This window comes from Pogonomyrmex barbatus, unplaced genomic scaffold, assembly GCF_055798465.1.
Source record: "Pogonomyrmex barbatus isolate J1 unplaced genomic scaffold, ASM5579846v1 scaffold2, whole genome shotgun sequence".
NCBI classification, from domain to species: Eukaryota; Metazoa; Arthropoda; class Insecta; order Hymenoptera; family Formicidae; genus Pogonomyrmex; species Pogonomyrmex barbatus.
The window spans coordinates 6,919,535-6,942,386 of record NW_028297116.1 but is presented as its reverse complement, the minus strand read 5'-3'; the positions used below and the strand labels follow the sequence as shown (position 1 = coordinate 6,942,386).

Genomic DNA, 22,852 nt, shown 5'->3' with positions numbered 1-22,852 from the left:
TTGTATTCCTAAATTTTGTTTCATTTATAACATGTAATATAATATTAATCTTATATATATGTGTGTGTGTGTGTGTATATATATATATATATATGTATGTATATATATATATATACAATTCTTTTGAAAGAGCACAACTGTATCTAACTGTTAATAGAGCTAATTATATCTTACAAGGCATTTGTATCAAAATGAAAAATTATCTATTATGGATACATGTTCATAAAAAAGATATTTACAGCGATAGAAAACAAGTGTGTTCATAACGATATAATTATTATATGTAAACTTATGCTCTAAGAATGTAGAATAATCATCTTACAAATTAATTTGTTCGCTAATCATCACTTACTTGTCGATCAAGACGATACACGTAAGTCCAGGCTGCCAAATCAACGTATTCGCAACAGCTATTGTACGAATGTTGCATTTATCTCGACTAAATTTATATAGAAAAGCTATCTTGTCATATAAAAAATATTTTTAGAAATAGGAACTTCGAAAATAGAATGATTCCTAACATTCTTCGCAATCATAGTCAGTCTGTTGGATAGATCGAAACGACCGATTGTGCATCGTCACACTTCATTGGTATGGAACATCTTCGATTATCATGCTAAGAGAAGACGGATTGTACGTATATTGAAAATTGCGGAAATTCTGAATGGAATTTCCGCAATTTTATGATTATCTTCCGAAGATCCATATATAATAAGAATATCCAATATTTTATGAAAAATTTTAGCGTAAAATTTTTACGCTGCTTGTTATATCGGTCGAATTTCTGAAAGAATTCACGATTTCAAAATAGGAAGAGCTATTTTTAATACTTGTTATGTAGCCGCAGCACCTTGTTCTTCCAGTTGTCTTAAAGCTTTCTTACTATTCTCCACGAATTCCTGAACAAGACAAGATTATTTTTCACAAATGGCTCTATTAAAAAACTTACTAATGAGTACGTCATAGCTAATACGAACCATTAAGCCGCGGCTCATGAAATAAGGTCGACTGATGCCATCATTCTTTTCGCAGTCCTCGCAGAAGCATATGAATATCGTGTCAATAATCATCTGCAAAAAATAGAATCATTTCCATAGAGAATACATTATTTGTTTAATAACATGTCATCTATCAGATTTCTTATGTGTATCTCTTCTTCATGTGTCACTCACCTCGTAAATGGATATGAAACAATGCGCGACTAGGAATGCAAATATCCCCGCGAGGGTAATTGGTATCCAAGGATGATTAAGACCATCTTTTTTCTGCAAAGAGGCAAAACTAAAGTGCTTAGTAAAGCCCTCAAAATACAAGAATACAGAGTGATTAATTTACCTGTACCTGCATCAAATAGATTCCCGAAACAACCGTAAGAGTGACGACGAGGACTTTACCCAGAAATAGGACGAAATCACCGACGCTGTTAATCGCCGCTACTCGTAAAATGTTGCTGGACAAAGCTTGGAATGCCTTTTTCCCACCTGTGCAAAAATTGCATCCGTATATGGCTGAAAAAAACAGAACATGTTGTTTCTTTAGGACATCGATAAATAAGTTTTTTTAATTTTTATTTTGTAATTGTTATATGTCGCGTATTCAAAAAATTGGAAAAAGTTTTTAAAAAATATTGATGAAGAATCGCTATTTGAATAAAATATATCACAGTTACCTGTTTCAATATAAGCATTTCTACTGAGGAATTTTAAAGCACATTCGAAACACCAGAGACAACATTGACAACACCATAGTATTCCTTTCACGAAACTATTGTCGTAACGTTTTAAATGCTTTTGAACGAAGGATATCATGGCTCTAACTAGTCGAACAATGCCTATTATCAACGCTCCGAAGGCAACAGTACCCATATGATATTTTAGAAGATATCCGAAACCTTTTGCTACTGGTAAGGAAAGACGTTTTTTATCCCTGTTGAAAAGAATTGTTTTATTTTCATGTAAAATTTGTTGCAATGTTATACAATATCAAGTAGATCAAATAAAAAAACTTAATATTTCATGAAAAATTCCTAGACACAAAAATTAGCAGTTAATATATTAAATACAATAAAAATTAACGTAAATTAAAAAATATTCATATACGATTTTAAAAAATATTCATATCCTTTTTCTAAATACAGCTGCAAGTTGATCTGCTCCGCCACTTTATTTTTATATTTGCTAAGATACTCACCTCGTGAAAAACCATCGAGCAACGGCACACGCAACGACCATATGTTGGCAGCCCAAATAGAATTCACATGCCACGAAGAATAAAAACAAATTATACCATCTAGTCGCCTAAATCAATTCCATTTGTTATAAAAATAAACAAAAAAATATAACGTAGCGACTAATATGTATATAATAGAATAAATAAATATTGATATTTTGATATTTTAAACATATGGTTAATAATGATTTTTTTAAATAAATTTCACATATATCCAACATTCATCAGTTCGTTAAGGTAAATTATATAAAATTCATATAAATTTTTATTCGATATAAAATCTCGCTCAACGATTGACACTTGATCAATATTTATTTAATCAGTAAAAATATGATCTTCATATGATCAATTGGCAAAGAAATATGCTTACGTACAATGATTAATGCGTCTTTTTTGAAATGAATGTGATTTTTTCTATTTAAGTAAATGTCACCAGCACTCTCAATCCATAACATACAATAAACCCATGCCACTACTGTGCCGCCAATAAGCAGGTATGTCTGAAAATAGAGGACTCTTGCGTTAGCGGGAGGTCAACATACAACCCGATGTAAAGTGAACCGGGCTCGTGTAATTGAAACGAGATATGCTCACATAGATCGGCTGGAATAGTAGTGCCGGCATCGAGTACACAGCTTTACCCGCCTCTCGGAAAAGCTGCATGACCAACTCGATTCTCTTCCTCATCACCAGAATCACTAGGAGTACGATAACCTGCGACATGTATGTACGTATATGTATATGTTCACAAAGTTTGCGCGTACGTATAATATCAGATACGGCAATTTTTCTTACAGTAACGATCGACATAATAATAGAGTATACGAAATAGGGCTCCACGCTAGAATCCTCCTCATAAATGTCACCTTTACTCAGACTCTGCTTTTCTTGATACCATGCTATCCTGTAGGAGAAAGGGATTAAATCTGCGTTGCTACATTTAGATAAATAAAAAATAGATAATTCTATTTATTCGGTGAAACCTTCGAGATCGAACTATCAATTTAAAATGTGATCTTTAGTGTGTTGCCTTAATTTTCCAAAATTGGGATAATTTTCTTTACCAGAGATACGTCGTGCCACCGATGCAAGCAACAACTGCGCCGATCAATACGATATAAATGACATATTGTACCATATAGCGGAAGGCCACCAGAATACCAAGGGAAAGTGCTGAAAAATCGTCAGTCGCAATCAATCACTCAAAGTTCCTGTTTTGTGTCGCGCACAGCGGGAGATGTGATATAAGAATTTAAACTTCCAAATTTAATACGAGAAAATCATATTCCCGATAGCATGAAAAAATTATACTGCTGACGTGAAAAGAAATATTATCCGAAATTTTTATTGCATTGTGCACATTGTTTGGAATATTTTTAAATTTAATAAAATGCTCGAGATTTCTTATACACATGGAGAAACAGAAAGAGAAATTGGAAATTGTAATAAATTGGAATAAATAATATAAATCTAAAATAACATAAATCTAAAGTAACATACGATACATATTTTTTCTGAAATACTTACCCAATGCTATCAGTAAAAGATAAATCAATTCGCGCCATGCGATTCCTAGATCAGTAACAGCCTCCTGAAATAATATAATATTGATTATTCACAAATTACTTACTTTAACTAATTAAAAAATAATTCCGTGTCACATGAGCTATATTATACTTGACAATTATTTCACTGCATCCGTTTATTGATTGATTGATTAATCTAAATTAATTTGATTCTATTCTATTATTCAAGTAGTATATATAATGGATATTATTCAAGTGGTATATATAATGGACATCTCACACATAAATGTGATGCAATGATATATAAGAACAAGTATATATTTCAAGAAAGAAATTTGGGGTAATTTGATTTGAAACTCGATTTAAAATGTAATATTGTATGTTACGAGGTCAGTATAAAATTCAATTAAAATAGGCTAGCTGAAGTATTTTTAAAATAAAGTTCAATGGTTGCTCAGTTTTATGAAAAGCAGATTACTTTTCTTGGTAAAACAAATATATTTTTCTTCTACTTTAAATCGATATTAGAAAAGGAATTTATAGCTTTCTATTACGAGAAAAAGAATTAAGATAGCATGAAGTTTCAAGAAAATAAAATAAAATGTTTTATTAATGTTTTATTAATATAGATATATATGTATGTGTGTATAAATAAGATATTAATTTCAGAACGAAATTTTGTAATTTTTCGTAAAGTAATAAGGATAATTTTAGAAAAAGTTTTTATAAATCGTCACTTACGTTGTAAACGCTGTCCAAACGAAGGGTTCTTATTATAGAGTTAATGGTTTCGGTCACCTTCTTATGCACACAGCGATTCAGAAATAACATTCTGCGAAACAGAAAAATTGACATTAAAGAAACCGAAAAAAAAAAAAAAATCGATCGAGTTTGTATTCAACGCATGAATCTTACGATCGTGAGTCTGATAGCCGTTTAACGTGAAATCAGAAACACTGTGTAATGAGTCTTGATGATTTTACGTCTTGATACTAACTTGGAGTCATCCACCGTGCAGTTTGCCACACACTGTCGGTCCTTCACTCCGTTCGGTTGGATATTAATTTCGAGATACCTGAATAGACACAGAATATAAATTTACAATATAAATCCACAATCAATATGGACAAGTTTTACGAGCCTTTGACAATAGCGCAGCAAACAAGATCAAATCAATGATTGTATATTTATTTTATTGTACGTATATTTTACTTTTGGATATTTTAGTATTTTTGCTAATTTTAGATTGTATTTGTTTATTCGAATAGAGAGATCTCTAATTATCATCAATTAATTTGCGAATGCGTCCGTTAATTCGTACGTTATTTGTTTAAGAAAATTAATTGTCAGATTTTTTTGCACAAACCTCGACCTCAATATGTGAATTGTATTATCGAATCGCAATTTATTTCCAATTAGTACAAATGATTTAAAGCGCACTCACGGTTTTTTGGTGTAGTCGCCACCCTTGCATTGGAATTTCGGGTCATTCGGCTCATACGAGGTTACGCGGCCGCAGACGTTTCCGCAATTGTCGTATCCATATATCACGCGGTAAATGTCACCCTTCTTCACCACGTTCGTCATCATAAAGGCCTGCATATGTAAATTAACATTCGGCAAATATATTGGCGTCATTGTGACGCGAATGAGAAAGTAAATATCACTTACGAAACCACCCACGAGAGCGAGTATAATGATCAAGGCCAGAATATCGGTACATGATCGGTCCTTCACAAAAATCTGCTCTGAATAATTCGATGGCGAGCCTCGACTTTCAGGTGTCTAAAAAAGACACAATTATACAATGTAAATCAAAATTCTTAAAATAAATATTTAGTCGCCAGAGATTTTTTTGCTTACGTATAAAAAAATTTAACAATAAGAAATTAAATAGAATAAGCTTCTGTAAATAAATCGTAAAAGTAGAGAGATGACACAAGTTGTTAATGTGTGATTATATTTGTGAATATATTTTTAATAAGTCAATATATAATGTGAGAATTGTAGACGTTTCGATCCCGCTATTAGACCATCTTCAGTAATAAAACCAAGATTTGATGCTTTGTCATAAATTGTTAACATTGCAAAATTGTTACATATTAGATACAAATTCACAAGACTTGTAACATAATACATTTACTTAATTTGTTCAAGTATATAGTTGTCAAAGAATAAACTTGTGTCGACATTTTCTACTTTTGTTTATGATTTTTATCAACAATAAGCACTTATGAAGATATAAAAATTTATTAGACATATAAAACATATATATGATAATTATAAATTTTTTATCACACAAAGAAAATTAAACTGATACAGAGTAAACTAAAATTCTTAAAATAAATATTTGGCAAAGTCAAAGAATTTTGTTAACGAATTAAAAATATAACAATAAAGATTTATGAAGAAATGAAAGCGCAAATCGATTTTTTATCACAAAAATTAGATTGATTACCGTAACGAATCATGAGAATTCAGTCAGAAAAATTTGAGCTGCGCGTACGAACTAGAAACTTGGACATTTTAAACTTCACGCGGTGAATCACGCGTAACGTGCGTTATTATTAGTTTCAACGATGCTATATTCGCAAAACTTTTTTTTTTAACATGCGTGTAGGGAAAATGTTTACCGTGGGTTCCACTTTGGACGAAGGCTCGTCCGCACAACCGCAGCAACCCATCTCGACACTCACCGGGGCGACTGGCTCTTTCAAACCCTGCTCGTTCTCCTTCTGATCGTCCTTTGATAACTCTACCGCTTCCGAACACGTAGCAGCTTCAAAAACACAATATGGTTATCAGTTTGTCACGGCATTTAATCGAATCTTCGAGGACGCTAATTGCTTGCAACACATGCGATAAAGATAAAGATGTCAGTGAGCAAGATAATCATGCTTTTTACGCTTGGCGCTCATGATTTTATCGAATCCCAATATATATTAAAATACTCAAAATTCTAGATTAAAAATATCATCGCGCAACATTCTTTTGAATTGAAAACCTTGAAAACCTTGAGGCGAGAACCTTCGACGGTCGAGTTATATCAAGTCGTCAAAATTTACTCGAGAAAATTGAGATTAAAAAAATTTTAATTTAATTAATAGAATTAGAATTTTCTCTCCTAAATTTAATTCTCAGATTGAGAATTTAATTGTGAACACGCGATTCGACTTATGCATAGAATGTAAATAAGCGAATAATTTCGATATAAATGCAACCCGATGCCGGTAGCCTTTGTTATTTTCCGGGACACGTTCCTTGAACGAAGCTTGGGTCATGTCGATATCGATCAATACACCGGGGAAAGTTGCATGCTTGGATATTGTTGTCACAACGCCGATCAGAATCACGCATCATCCATGGTAACACGCGCGAAACATAGTCATGATTGTTTAGAAATGAAACTTCAGAGGATTTTGATTGAAATATGTCGAGTGCTCTAAGAGATTCCGTGAGAAATGGACACTTTGGCAATTAATTCTTATCAAATTATGAGATGATGAAAAAGTAAAGTGATGGCGAACGAAAATTATTATGATTATATGCAAACAAACATGCGTACTGTTGATAGGTGAATTACATTTATAACAAATTCCGCATCAGGTCAGAATTTTTGATTTATTTCAAGTCGAATGATTGATATTAATAGGAATATTTACATAGGAATATTTAATATGTTTACGGTTCATAAATCTATTAACTGTCCATTATAACACACGTATTCTCTAATGACATGATGTATGTTATTTATTTAGCGAAAAACTACCAACGACGGAGGATGTATCACTAAAGTTATACACACTGTAAAAGTCACACCGAATATATATTGGGTGCAGTAGGTTAATGTTACTTCTGTGTTTCAGTCACGAAAGAAACACGAGAGAAGTTTTTACCAGGCACAACACGAAAGCGAAAGAGAACTTTAGTTACGCGGCGATATTGAATGACAGTCGTGGATATTGCATTTCGAAGACAGTTACATTTACGTCATTATTTTCGGCCTTTATTGTTGATGTAATCTATCGTTAATCTATCTTATTTAAAATATTTCTACTGAATGCTGAAACATACATGAGTATATAGAGGAAGAGGTTAAATCCTCCCCGAAATATAAAAAAAAATTAAAGTTATGATTTACAAAACCTAATATTTTTTCATTCAAAATCAAAAACAACGAGATATTCTAAGTTCTAAAATATCTAAAAAAAAACAATTGATTAAAAATGCAAAAATTGCTATTGAAGAATTGATGAGCCCCCCGAAAAAAATGCTGGATACGCCCATGGCCACATGTATAAGTTTCTTATTATATCTCTGCGAAAGACATATTAAAAGGAACTGTACTATTTTTTTTTCCCCCATTTTTTTATCTACTTCTATGGCTATGGCGTAGAAGTTTCATCCTCGGCATCTCACCTCGTTAAATTTACGATCACCATCAAGATACTATCAATCAATAATCGACACGAAATTAAACTTTAATCCGGTATCCGAGTCACGATAACGAAATTATCCACCATGTATGTATATCATGTCGTACTAGAGAATACTCATTAAAACGTAGATGTAAGACAGATTAACGCTTTCCTGATCTGGCCAATATCGATATATATATAAGTCAGCACATCGCTGACATATTCTGTTCGCAGCTCTCTATTCAAAACAAATAATAATACCTAATCATCATCATCACAATGTATTTCGCAATGCATTTAACGATTAATTATCACGGCAATAAGTTAGACAATTACGTACACGTACAAATTATATTATACGAGCGAATAATCTATTTTTATTACTTTTTAATATTTTCAAATTTCTATTATAAATATTATAAAATAATCTTTCTTTCCGGATATATAATTATTTAAAAATCGATGATTTTACTAGGAAGAGAGCCTTTTTATATTAATGCCTGATAATTACTTTCTGCATTTATATATATATATATATATAACACACACACACACACACACACACACACACACACACACACACACACACACACACACACACACACACACACACACACACACACACACACACATATAGTCAATAGGTTTTATTTCTGCCATTCCGCCACATGCTATTACTTTTTAACAGGCAACCTAGCTAGCCAAGGCCAAAACTACATATCCCTAATAAATCGACGATCAGTTTAATGACATCGATTTAAATCTATTTTTCGTACAAGTGCGTACGTGAATAGCGCAACGACTCCCAGCCTGATTATTCCGGGACACCTTTCTTCGTGGAAAACCGGCGGTTTATCGGCTACCGCATCGTTTCTTGCGCGCGGACCGCGCGCAAGAACCTGTAAATGTTTACAGAGCACATCGTAATCCGGTATGGGACATTTCGGGTTTGCAGTTTCGGACGCTCTTCTATTTGACTTAGATTTAGCCGGGGATTTAAGCTAATATTGGACGGCTCAGCTTGTCGCGCGTATTACATACAGTTTGGCCAGCGGTACGCCTCGCTATCTTACATACCTCAATGAAATTACGCTGTGTATGCACACCCGCGAGGCTACGGTAATCGGGGAGCACCGATAGAGGTAATTCTCGTCGTTAGCCGTCGGCATCGCGAATTATTTTCGCGCTGGTGGTCTGCCAGCCTGGGATCTATTTTCGCGTATCCGAAGGCATCGCCCGTAGATTTCAAGCGGAGTTCGCATAAAGTTATGAAAGACGTATTTCTCGAAAACTTAAACCAGGCATCAAGTATACATCTTTTCAATGAAACTTTGGTGAAAAGATGCTTGAGAGAGAGAGAGAGAGAGAGAGAGAGAGAGAGAGAGAGAGAGAGAGGGAGGCGGCTGTACGCATTCCGGGGGAAAAATTCCGAGGCACAAAGTTGCAGGATTTTTCTTGCGGATCAACCGGCGCTTCTCGTCAGCTGGCGAGCTAGGCACGTAATCTCGTCTGTTGGTGTGAGTAACGCGTGGGACGAAAGATGCATGCGGGAAAAAAGGAGAGAGAAAGAGAGAGAGAGAGAGAGAGAGAGAGAGAGAGGGAAAGAGAGGGACAGATGTCACATTGAACACACCGTCGCGTCGCTACGAATCTTTCACACGCTCGCAATGGAGATCGCGAGAGACAATGTGCACAATGGAAAAATAACTAAACGACAACTTAAACCGATCCTTGTGCTAATTATACACTCATACGAGAAATTAAGAATTATGAGTCACGCTTCTGCATCACACACACACACACACACACACACACACACGCGCGCGCGCGCGCGAATGCACGTGTAACGGCACAACTCACACATTTACACTCAGAAATCACACATTTGTCTTTTATCTATTATTACTCGATGTCACTCTATCTTTGTATATCAAATTAATAACTATGTTTTCAACGTCACTTCTCAAGTAATCAGATTTATCAAGTAATTAGATTTAAAAACTGATAAATTATGTTTATTAAAATTTAAACTCGCGCTATCAATTAATCCTTTCACATTAATAATCAGTATCGCACCTTTTTCTTGTTAAATCGAATCACATGTGCGTCACGAGCGTCAAAAACCGACTACACAGACGACACGCTAGGCTCCAAATGGATGGCATTTCTAGTTCCTTCGCATTCAACAAATTTGCCCCCTCTCCAAGCCGCACAGTTTTGACTTCGATGACAAATCTTTCGAGCAATATTATTACATAAGTCTAAATTTAATCGCAATCGTAATAATACACTATCTGATAACGTCAACTGAACATAGCGATATCTGATAGATAACAATTCGGCTATGTCTACAACTGCATCCTTTGTAATATTCTTAGAACGTTCTTTACACCCGGCGTCGTATTCGCGTTCAAAATTAGATATTATCGAGCCGATATGCAAACAATGAAAATAAAACTGAAAAACAAATTATACGCATAAAATTAGAGAGAGACATACAATCTCAACACTACACTAAAAGAAAAGTAATTTCAAATCCAGTAAACCATGGTGGTTGAACATAAAGATGGAACACGCTTGAAATGCGTAAATTCAGGTAGAAAGATGTGCTTGATTCCAGTTTTCACGGTCCAAAGAAACATCTGGACGGAATGTTTTGCGAGGAATAGAACCGAGAAAACCCGATTTGCTTTGTAGCCCCTCTTTGTCCCCGATTTCGTTGCATCCCACACCTGCTCGAATTGACAGAGGTATTCCACGTTCAGATATATTTTTAGTTTCCAATTTCCGAAGGATTTAAACTTGTGATTTCTAACGTGAGTTTCAATATTATTAAAATTATGATAATAAAAAAAATTCAATAGTATTAAAATTATGCATATAAAAAATATCACTGATATTATTGACGTTAAGTCAATATAATGTATCATAATAAGATATTTCCGCTAATCTCATCTCGATGACATAACTTTTGCTAACGCAAACTCATCATTATTCAACGTGAAAATCATTACATACCTACGTCAATCGTTAATAATGATAATAGATATATCATATTTTTCATAATGATTCATCGACTCGTCGAATATTCAATGCACCTTTTGATTTCAAATCTAGTATTTGTTTCCGTACTAATTTTTACCAATCTCGTCGGAGCAGTCTTTCGTAACGAACTATCTCAATGAAATAATAACGCTCAGCCACGTCCGGAATTCTCGTGTAGGTGCAAAATTATCGCTCCCGGAATTGCGCAAGAAGCTCGTTGCTCACTAACGATATATTAGGCTTAAAAGTTAAATCGCTCTGCCGCATGTGTATAACACTTCGAACGGAGCAAATAATCGAATAGCGGATCAGATTGATTAATCTTTAGATATGATGATATAATTTATCTTAGTAACATTGGGAATTTCATAAACGTGGCTAATAAGCTCGATAATGGAAGATAAAAATAATATTATTGTTAATTATTTGGACAATTAACTTGCTATTTATAAAAAGATAAAAAAACATACTTTTTAGCATAATTATACTTTCTATAATTATACTTTATCATAATTATACTTTACATTATTTTACTTTTACATTTTTTATTTGCTAAAAAAAATAATAATGTTACATATTTACTAAATTTACATAACACAATTTCTATATTTCCTGAATAAATAACAATTCATTTTATTTTTATATATGGATACTATTTTAAACGGTTTAAAGTAAAATATTATCATTCCCAATTTTTCGTGATATATTTCCAGGAAATGTATTTTATTAAGGGCATACGTTGGAAGACAATCTCTGTCTTACTCAGTATCAAGCTTAACCTCGACAGAGATAATGGTAGTATATAAGGATTATAGCAACGTAAACGGATGTAGGTCGTACCTTGATGAGGATTTCTCTCGGCGTCATTCACGCATTATGATAATCCCGTGTTCTCCGTTCTTCAATTATTCATGAAGCTCGCTCTAACTTTCCTGTTTAGGCTTCTCTTCGCGGAAACAGAGCTTTCAATCCGTCCTCGAAGCTTACACGCGTTTCTGGATTTCTGACAACGAATATCCTCGTATGCAACTTACGCTCATCCTCGTCGTTCGAACTCACGTAACCCTTGGGTCACTATCGATCGATGCACTATCAACACAACTGTCTGAAGGTAGGCTTATGGCATGTGTTTGCATTTTGCATTTGCTCGATTTGTATCGTACGTATCTGCGCTACACGTTTTTCGCAAGGAAAGGATGAAGAGATGAAAAAGAAACACGGTATTTCGTCCCCAAAGGAAAATTCCCCAAAGACATTAAAATATTATCTTATGAGATCCGCGACGGCATTACATTTTATGTAACACACGGAGTTCCACGCCATTAATTCATACTAAACCAGCAATAATTCATATTAAATTTATAATCTATTGTGTTATAAATTAAACATTACGGCGAACAGGATTGCGAAATAGGACAACAAAATTTTAGCGCGAATAACAAAGAAAAGTGGAGATTAAATCGAAGAGAAAATCGAAGAGAGATTGCTCCGCTTCCGCTCAAGGCTCTTTGTTTTCTTATATGATTTGTTTCTTATATGATTCATTTAACCTTCACGGGGAATTCCTTGGTTTTTCGGTGCATTGTCTGCGTTCATCGAATGTGGTAGGCTCCTAGGATTAAAATGCAGGACGGGCAACAAGTTATACGCTCTCTAAGTTAAGTTAATGTTTGCATGTGCAACGTAACGTTAACCAGAGTTAATATGCATACATAATTGATCGGCGTAAGTTAAACGATTTTGCATGCGATTATTAGCTCTCGCGAGCGAAGTTGAAATCCGGAGGATATAGTGCCGCTTATGTAAAGCACGTTTAAAGATATAACAAAACACATTACTGTATTTTTAACTTGGATATATATATTCACGATTTTATGTCGCATTACGTAATTCATGACATCTGTGATTCGTTTATTTTATTTTTATGTTGAATCATTATTGTCTCCATCCATTTATAAGGCGCGCATTAATATTGAAATAATTTTTTTTTAATATTAATGCGAATAGAAAATATTGTTATTAAGCATTATCGTCACACTATTCGATTTTTCTTATTGAATACGTCACGACAGATTTGTCATCGCGACGAGCGCGTATCGCCTCATTCATCTTACATCACTCACATGCATTCAAGGACTCGCGCGTACGCATGCACCTGCGCACTATAATTCGCACCTGCGGATGCGAAAATTACTAAAAAGAAGGGAAAAAATTCGTTCCAGCGATATTCGCTTGAAAATATAAGAAGCACATGCTCAAAATAGAAAAAAAATACTGAAAAATTATTAATATTTATCATTAGTCGTCTGATAAATTATCAAACGGACGCTGACAAATATTGAAGAATTGTCAATATTAGAAGTGACAGAGATAACTTTATGGATAACAACATATTCCGCGTGTTGTCGATAAATATTGACACAATGTAGGTCACATTTTCACATATGATGAAATGGTTGAACAAACTTTCTCGGGGCCGCGCATCTCACCGACGTAAACCGAGTAACAATAAATATTTAGAAATTAACACTCATTTATCAAGCACACATACATACCGACGATGAATAATCGGAAAAATAAACGTCGGTCATTTGTCGACTCTGAAAAGTGGACAATTGCCAGTTCGAAAAGCACCGAAACAACGACACGCGCGCATTCGCAAAAAGCAGCAGGCTCTTTTCATCGCCACGCAACGGGCGCGAAATCGTGAACCGTGTCACGATCTGCTGTAATGATCGTGACACACCTGTGGGCGTAAACTTAAAGCGGACAACGGGGAAGAAAGAGCGCGCGAGGATTAAGCGTGAAGACGACAACAATACCGACGAATGTCGTTCGAGGTCAAACTCTTTTTCCCGTTCGACGGTATCAAGCGTCGTCTTATCGCCGTGACGAAATTAAACATGTACGACTGAGTCATCCGAGAAAAGCTGGCCTATCTCGTTTAGATTGCAACGAGTATGGCGAGAGTCGGCAAACCGTTAGCATTCCAACGAGAAGACCAGGCGAGCGAGCTTGCAGAAATCGTGCCACCTGAGGCGGATCGGCTCGCCATTTCCCGCGCTCCAATGTTTTGACGAACGTCCACTCGCGATCGCGATGTGATCTACGGACTATTCCGATTATCACGCGATTATCTGTGTTGGATCCTTTTATCGTAGATCGACTCTCCTCGCGCTCAAATCGTCCTCGGCCTCCCTCGAATCGTGAACGTACCTCTCAAACCAGTCTTCTAGATCGTCTGTATCCTCTAGCTAGAGAGAAAGCAACGTTTAACCGACGAGAACGACAACAACAATGACGACGGAACGCCGCGGCTCGAGCACGTGGCTCGATCTCGCAAAACGGAAATGTCCGCGCGAGTCGGACGGCGCGGAGAGATCGCGACGTCACTTCGCTTTTGTTACGTCGCGTGACTCGCGACGAGTCCGCTCGCACTCGGGCTCGGGCACAATACTAACAGTCGCCGACTCATGTGATTACCAGCGGGGTCTGGAGAACGGGCTCTCTTGTATGTCCGCCGGTTAACGATACTCCTCCGTGCAGTCCATGCTCCGTTCGCCGTCCTCCTCTTTCACGTCCTCCTCTCACGCGGACGCTCCTCTCGCTCTCCTCCCACCTCTCCCGCATGCCTCTGTCCTCCCCCCCCCCCTCTTCCGCTCCCCTGTCTCTCCGTCTCCTTCTCTCACTTTATCTCTTCCTCTCTCTCCCTATCTGAATCACTCTCCTTGTCTGTCGGTCACGCACGCACTCCGTCCCTCTCTCGGGGTTTCCAGCTCGACTACTGACCTTTCTGTCTTTTCCTCTCTACTTCTCTCTCGCTTCGCTCTTTAAACGTAGACTCTTCCCCCGCGTCGTCCTCTGGATCTCTCACGGTATCTCCCCCCGATCGAGTCCACGAATTATCCGCGACCCGCCCGGAGCCGGCTCCATCAAGGTCCTCTCGCGTTGAACGCTAATGAGTACGTACGCTAATCGTAGCGATAACTTTGTTAGTCAACTTGTCGGTGGCAATTTCGGGCATCGCGCGATACCTTATCAATCTCATCCGCGCGACGTAAACGTCTTACGCTAGCAGTTGCGCGCAGTTTAGTTAATAGTTTGCGCTATAATTTTACGTCATTGCTATGAAATTAATGTGGCGAAACAATTTTCGCGAGAATCGCTCTCCCCGTCTCTACGCTCCCCTTTCTCTCTTTCTCCCTTTGACAAGTGTCTTGATAAGATACGCGCCACTTTCGCACGGTACAAATACCATCTCCGCTGAATTACACTTTGCAATGATTTAAAGTGGTTTGATAAGATCTCGTGCAACGGCACGAAGCAACTCGTCATTCCTTTTTGAGATTTCCTTTATGAGATTTTAATGACAGACCCTCCTCCCCCCCTTTTGAGGAAACTTGAGACGACTCTTCCTCGGCAAAAATTACAAAGAACTTGTTAATTATGAAGCTATTTACCTCTCGAGAAATCAAAAGTTTCCTACTCTTTGGAAATGTAAATAGATAACAGAGGTTTATCTTTTGGTTGATTTTAAGTGGGTTTCATTCGAACGGAAATTCTGGGAGACTTAACGCGGCGGAAGTATCCGATGTTAAACATTTTAAAATTGCAACGAGCATTCGATGCATCATTTGATTTCCCGTTGAGGAAAAATCAATTTCCGTGAGCTAGCCTCGTGGAACTTGTCATTAAAATTTTATAGCATATCCGGCATGGACGGAACGTTATAACATTACACATTAAACATGTCGAACGTGTCAACCGGGCTTTTTGATTTGCATGCGTGCTAACTGCGCGCGGTCCATGTAGGACACGTAAACATACATAATTGAAACAACAAGAGCCGTAATAAAAAAACATGGATAAGCACGGCTTTATTATTATTTTTTTTCCCCTATTTAATACGCGTTTTATTGTCGGATATTGTGTTGCAATCATGCCGTCTAGATTGTATGAATATACCGACGTTATTCAGCGCTGTCGCGGCCTGAAATTGAGACAACGCGCGCTTCCCTTTCGTCTAATATCAGTTAAACGAGACTGTCGAGTGCGTTTCAGCAAAGCGCTCCAGCGAGCAGCTCTTTGCACACGCTAATAAAACATAACGGGATTTGACCGCCCTGTACTCGAACTCGCTGTAAGAAACAGACCGCGCTGTATCATCGCGCGTCGGATACGCCAACCAAAGCCTTTGAACGCAGACACGCGAAATTGTTCGCGTTAAAAAAAAAAAAAAAAAAAAGAAGGAAGAAAGGGACCAGGTGCCCCAGGTGAATATTTCAGGGACGCTCTATGGAAGGGCGACGTAATTAGGCCACGTTGAATATCTCGCGAGATAAATCTATTGAAAATCTAATTGTCCTTTCCAAAAAGTGCCGCCGCTTCTACCCTCGGCGGAGCAATTCCTCCAAATATCTCAGAAAAAAAAAAAAAAAGAAAAATTGTGATGTCATGTTATTAGCAAAATGAAATTTCCCGACATGCCGGAGGCACGCTCGATCGATAGTGGGATGCCGAGAGAAAGAGACAAGCGCGTGCTTGTACGCGCGACGATAATCAGCCCTCCATAATTTTTATCGGCCTTGCACCCTCTCTCCCGTCGGGGCTGATTACCTTACCGGCCGACACTTTTCCGTTTCGCGTCCGTTCCCGTTAGACAATACGCGCGTCTACCGGTGGCGGCCAGTTGAAAAATAGCGGTCGTTGCACCGTGAATTTTTTATACGACGCGGACGAGCCGGCACGCGACATGTCGGGGGCGATGCGTTACGGATAATTCGTATAACATGTACTACCGAACGCTAAATAATAGCTGCTCCTCCCCCTCCGGAGGAGCCTTGAGCTTCGATTCCGAAAGCTTTGCGTTTACGTCGCGAGAAACGCTCCCCTATCGGAATGTAATTTGTATTAGTAATGACACCGGTTAATTGCGACATCATGATAGACGGCAGGGAGCGCAATTACGCTCGCGACAGAATCCGCTCACTCGTGCTCGCGTATTCGCGATCGCGAGTATATACGGTCAGCTATGTCCAACTAATAATGACATTACCTCCTGTCATCGGACCGCGTCATTTATCGCCGGTTCTCTGCAATCGCGTTGCAATTATGAGGAATATTCGCTTTGTAAAATGGCCTGCTACCAATTTGCATTTACGAGAAAAAAAAAAAAAAAAAACCGCTAAATGACATGTACCATGACAAAGGCTTTGTGTCGTAAACTATTTTCTCCTTTTTCTCTATTTTTCTATGGATTTATATTTGATTATCTAAATTAATAATGTTTTTTATTCGCGTCTCCGTATACATTTGAAACGCGTATTAGCGCGTATTTATTAAAAGCTTAATAAATTATTTTTTATTTTTTATTCCGAGACTTGTTTTTATAGTGGAAACGAAATATATATGTATATATAGAGCACATTTTTTCTAAAACTGCAGACGTCAAAGATTGAAGTACTAAATATTTAATCCAATATCATTTATCGATGCTATACATAATAAATTTCACTATTTCGATGAGTAATACCCTGATAAGTTTTATTTTATAAAAAAGAGGACTGAAGCGAGTGCAATTTCAAGATATGATATTGTAACTTTTAGCGAAAGAGGCGCTAACTCCATATCTTCTTTCCCACCCGAGCATTTTATAATTCATCGAAAAATACATTTCTCTGAGAGGCGTCATTTCCCTTCGCTCGGGTCCACCTAAATATTTATTCCCGAAACGTTGAGTTAAGTTTCTCGCTGTCCGTTGACCCGGCAGAAATTGTTCTTGACGAACTCGTAGAACGAGAGCGGAACTTGCGTCCCCGCGGAGGCGAAATACGTCCGTCTAGAATCCAGACTTCGGGGCCCGCATTCATATCACGCGTTTATACGCTACCGAATGTATTTTGCGTATTAATCTCGAATATACGTATGTATTTATGGCACGCCAGATGTGAATTTCGCCTGTCTCGTCTTGCATGTATCCCACCGCCTGGCGAGCTCGCTTGTCTCACGTTGAAATCGCGCGCGCGACGTTCGCGCGTAAAATGAAAGACAGAGAGAAAAAGACACACCTGAGGAGGGAAGAGGAGAGACACTTCCCGCCCTCAAATCACACGTATCCTTACTCCCAAAGACTGCCGTGGCAATCATCATAATTGACCGTAATTCGCTATTAGCCTTCGGGAAACGTAATTAGAATCGCATGACCGCATTTAGCGTTAAACGCGGCGTGGCCTAGGCGAACCCGAGTGACCCCGACGATGGTGTGTTCGCCAGGTACGAGGTCGTACTTCTGAGCACGCACGCGTAACGGCTCCGGACGAGCACCCCAAAAACGATGTTAAGCCAGCCGCGCGCGGTGCCGGCGCTGATATAGAGGCCCCCCCTCCCCCCAACACAGACGCACGCCCGCGAGATAATTCACCACGGATGGGACTCGTGAAAAATTTAAGGCCGCATTAAATTAAGGAGGCCGCGCGCGCGTCGCGTCGCACGGCGGCGTCATCGCGTCCGGCTCTATAAACCCTTGAAATTCCTGCTGGAACACGTCCCTCCGGTGACGAATTAAGCCGTTCAATTAGAGACCGCCGCGAGATACGCTCTTTTGGGGATGCGCCCTTTGGCGATGCGTGTCGCGACATAATAATGAAGAGGCATAACGCGCGCTCGCGCGGACACGCTTTCATCTTCCGTTCTCCGCTCCGCCGATGACCGAAGTCCGGACGACAGAGACACGCGAACGATTTACAAAATTTTAAATTTCGCAATTGCAATCTTTTCTTCGTAGTGAACGTGGTGGATATACTTTTAAATCGTGCGTGGTTTTGAATCGTAAATGCGATTTTAAAAATACATATATAATTAAAATTTTTTTTTAAATAAAAAGATAAATTTTTTTTTAAAAGATGAGTCAAAAGGTGCAAAAAGAAAATCAAATGTACATTCATGACATTTAAATCATGTGAAGTGAAAATAATTTTTATTTTATCATTCATTTAGATAAGCATTTAATGAATGAGTATGTCATTACAAGTGCGAGTCAAGCTACATTTGCAATGTTTAATTGTAGGTGTGATTTTGTGATTAAAAATTTAACTGTATATCGCGACTCAGAAAAAGAAAAAGAAAATTGCAGGGCTAGAATGTTCGTAATTTTAAATATTATTAAATGTGGAAATATAATTATAATTCTAGAAATGAGATATATACATTTTATACGAACGCATATATATAATCAAATTATATCTTCATCGAGTTCTTATTTCGAATCTGTTCTTTTTTAGTTTTGATTGTAATTATTTTTGAATTATATACGTCCTTGTATAAATAAGAGGAGATGTATCTGAATAAATATTATTTAAGTCTCACACCTGTTCTCGGAGTCAGCCTTTGTTATCTATGCAAATGCGCGCGTAACTCAAGTTTATTATGAATTACAAGTTATTAAATTTGTCATATAACGCGAGCGTATTAAAAGTAATATACGTTGCATATTTCATGGGCATAACTCTAATTCGTCAAGTAATATTTTCCGTATGTTGCACGCTCGTATCAAATTATATTTAGAAATTATATTTCTCCCGCGAGTTTGCGCATCGTCTAAAGCGGCCAGAGTTAACGTAATCTCGCACGAACGTGTAACTTTTATTTCGAATGTAACTTGTGCGTATTCCGCGTGTAATTTCATCGTTGCAACGTGCGAACTTCTCGAATTGTTATTTTCCGGAGTCTCGTTACCTCTTCCACATGGAATATCGAATACGCCTCGGAAATCGCATTTGTCTATTCGTGCGCGTTTCGTTAAGATGATATTCGTGGTGACGATCACAGATTCCGATACGTCGGGAAAATTATCAACTTTTCAAAACGGTGACGTATATACAGCGAATAATTCCACCCGACTGAAAGTTAATATATTTCGCAGAAATGACACGGTAAAAGATCACATCTCGTCCGACGATATTCAGCGCCAGAGGACTAAAGACGCGCGCGGGATGTCCCCTCTCGACGTAGCAGATGGAAGTTCTAGAAGTTCTAGAACGTTCTCGATATGAAACAGGAGCGAAAAACGTTTGATCGTCGCGATTGCTGAGCGATGTGTATGCGCACATTTATAGATGAATTTTACGTCGGTCATGTAAAATGCAGCTGGAAATGCTGCGCTCGACGCTTTATTAGCTCGGCGTATATTTCGTGTGCACAATAATTGAGCGTAACTTATTCATGGCAATGTTATAGGCGCGAGCTTGACTCTGATTTGTCACTTTTGCGCCGTCGCAACTGGAAGATGATCGGGAAATGAATATTCACGAGTGTTTTTTTCGCGCGTGTCAGCTCGGCTTGATCTGAACGTTCGGCGAATCGTCGGCCCTTATTTTTCTTTAGCGGCATTTTTCCGGGGGGAGGGAACGGACGACACCGGAAGGACATTATCGCAATTAATCAAATGCCGTATCGACCGGGAAGACGAGCGGGGAGCGAGGGGAAAGCGGTCACGTTCCTGTCGCGGCGCAAATTACGGAACGATTATCTCCGGCTCGCGAGTTCGATCTGTTCGCGTCGGCACCCGTAGCGACGGAACTATCGAGACGCGATATTTCCATTCGGTTGTGTGTATTCCTGGAAAGATGTCGGCATTATCCGCAGTGCCAGATGAGCGCGGATGGTGCTGTCCAGACACGAAATTCGGATGTTGCTTGGGCAATTTATCACGAACACGGTTTTCTCGTTGCCCCGCTGATGACCTGCTCAGCCAGTTCTCCTCGGCGCATGCCGAGAACAGAAGCGTAAATGTGACGAGAAATATATAGAATATACATAGACGTCTTCAACACACTCGATCGTGTGTTGAACGCTTTTGTGTCACAATTTGAAAGAATAAAATTTCGTGTATCGTGTGTTTCTCTTTCTGTGACGTTGTATTTTTATCGCGTTATATTTATATCAAAAGACAGAAGGTACCTGTAAATAATAGTTTCCGATAATTCCGACTGTAAATGTGGTCAATAAATACGATCTGCGAGCTTTTCTCGTGGAAAATGTAGAATTAGAAACAAAAAAATAGAGATTCCAGAGGAGAAGATTCCTATTTCTGAAAATAAATGTTGAATAATGCATCCGGCGCAGTGCTTTGCTATGCATAGAAATTGGCGAACTCCGTTCGCGTATTTATTAACAGTGTCCAATCGCTTTGCACGATGTACATCTTACAAATACGCCAAGAGTCCCGAGGGAGGAGTCGGCAGGTGCGTCACGCAGGGGCGGCATGCATCCCCGGAACTTACCCTCTTCCAACAGTGACTCCATAGCGGGATCTCTCGGCCGGAGGTCCGACGAGTTTTTGCGAAATTTTTTTCTAAGACAAGTCGAGTGCGAGTATTTCGCTAATTCAAGAGTATTTTGCGTACGTATTCCGCTCAATGCTCATCGATCACGATTGAAATCTATCGCGACCTCTATGAAATATCAAGATACCGTTTTATCCGCAATCGCGGGAAATTTATTAATATCGGACCAAGAGTCAAAGGTCAAAGAGGGAAGAAACACACGAGGAGTAACTCCGCGACTCGGTTATTGGATTCGTGCTGCTGGTGCGTATAATTCCACGGTACGTCACGCACGCACACATACACACCCGGGTATGCACTCGCAGGAGAGCGACGCCGGAGCGAAAAGCAATTTCCCTCGGAAGATCGGATACGGAATACATTACCCGCATTAATGCGTTTGCATTAAGATCGCCGGTTGTTGAAGTTCGTCTTCGGGCGGCGCACCGTTTTACATTTCTACAGCTCTAGAGCACGGTAATTAGCGCGAACGAGCGCGAGGCGTACATAAATTGTGTGCGTGCTCGCGCGTTCGGTCGTAGCGACAACACGTCGGATACCACCCGGGACGAACGTCGACAAACCTCGGAGAGGACGGACAACCCGATGGGAAATTTTACTCTCGTCGGATCCGTGCCGGTCGAGGGCTTCTCGCGAGTTAGTCAACTATTGAATTTGCGTCGAATTATTTCGAAAATTCGCGAACGAGACTTTAAACCGCTTGACGCGCGGGGGAGGGGTTCTCGCGTATCACGCGAGAGACGTTTCACGCCGGGGGTTCACGTCGACGTAATCCTGGAATGGGATTTTCGCGAATTTCTCCGCGTTACGCACTCGACGAGCCGCGTCGAAAATTTCGGCCGCGACGCGAATTTCTCCGCTCGCCACCCTGAGGGAAGGATCGCCCGGACTGTACGGCGGCGACCCTCATTCTTTCTCGAATCGTGAACGCCGCCGCCTCCGGTTTTCCCCGTCGCCAAGCAACGAAACCCGCGTTCGTGTGCGAGTACCCGCGTACTGGGCTGCGGTATCCCGTTCGCCAATATCCGTGAGCGCCTGACGTATGCCCACACACCCACGGTCTGGCGCCATCGATTGCCAGCCGCCCCTAGCATCGTGGACCATATCCGAGGATCGGAATGAGGCAATATCTCGTTGAGCATAACTTCCCCCGCGTGCGATAAGTATGGAAAAGAGAATTTTGTGTACCGATCTAGTAAATAGCTAAAAAATTTTGCGATATTCCATTGTAAATAGATACGGCAGCTATTGTGTATCTTGAGCAGCGTCTGGGATTTAAACTCGGCGACAT

The 22,852-nt window shown here is 38.8% G+C and overlaps 1 protein-coding gene across 15 annotated transcripts; it reads right to left on the bottom strand.

Annotated features, from left to right (window-relative positions):
* Positions 1 to 180: 180 nt before the first annotated feature.
* On the bottom strand, positions 181 to 21,664 carry LOC105433925 (choline transporter-like protein 1). Of its 15 annotated transcripts, none has more exons than XM_089077538.1 (18): positions 21,499 to 21,630; positions 8,950 to 9,072; positions 6,389 to 6,534; positions 5,427 to 5,540; positions 5,200 to 5,351; positions 4,753 to 4,830; positions 4,497 to 4,587; positions 3,757 to 3,820; positions 3,294 to 3,402; positions 3,025 to 3,133; positions 2,824 to 2,943; positions 2,604 to 2,729; positions 2,191 to 2,297; positions 1,670 to 1,926; positions 1,336 to 1,508; positions 1,173 to 1,265; positions 978 to 1,070; positions 181 to 899 (listed from the first exon to the last, which is right to left on the bottom strand). In XM_089077538.1, exons 3-18 carry the CDS (start codon positions 6,437 to 6,439, stop codon positions 834 to 836), a joined length of 1,803 nt encoding a protein of 600 aa, XP_088933664.1. In that variant the 5' UTR covers positions 6,440 to 6,534; positions 8,950 to 9,072; positions 21,499 to 21,630; the 3' UTR covers positions 181 to 833. The 15 variants fall into 15 exon arrangements, with proteins under 15 accessions (XP_088933664.1, XP_025075817.1, XP_088933659.1 ...); XM_025220032.2 differs by having other exon boundaries at positions 8,960 to 9,072; XM_089077533.1 differs by lacking the exon at positions 21,499 to 21,630 and adding an exon at positions 14,702 to 14,850.
* Positions 21,665 to 22,852: the final 1,188 nt, after the last annotated feature.

Coding starts and splice junctions, on each gene's coding strand:
- LOC105433925 (XM_025220030.2), bottom strand. CDS start 21,520: ATGGAGTCACTGTTGGAAGAGG. Junction 3,134..3,293: donor GGTGGCACGACGTATCTCTG/GTAAAGAAAATT, acceptor TTTCTCCTACAG/GATAGCATGGTATCAAGAAA. Junction 2,944..3,024: donor TTATTATGTCGATCGTTACT/GTAAGAAAAATT, acceptor TACATGTCGCAG/GTTATCGTACTCCTAGTGAT.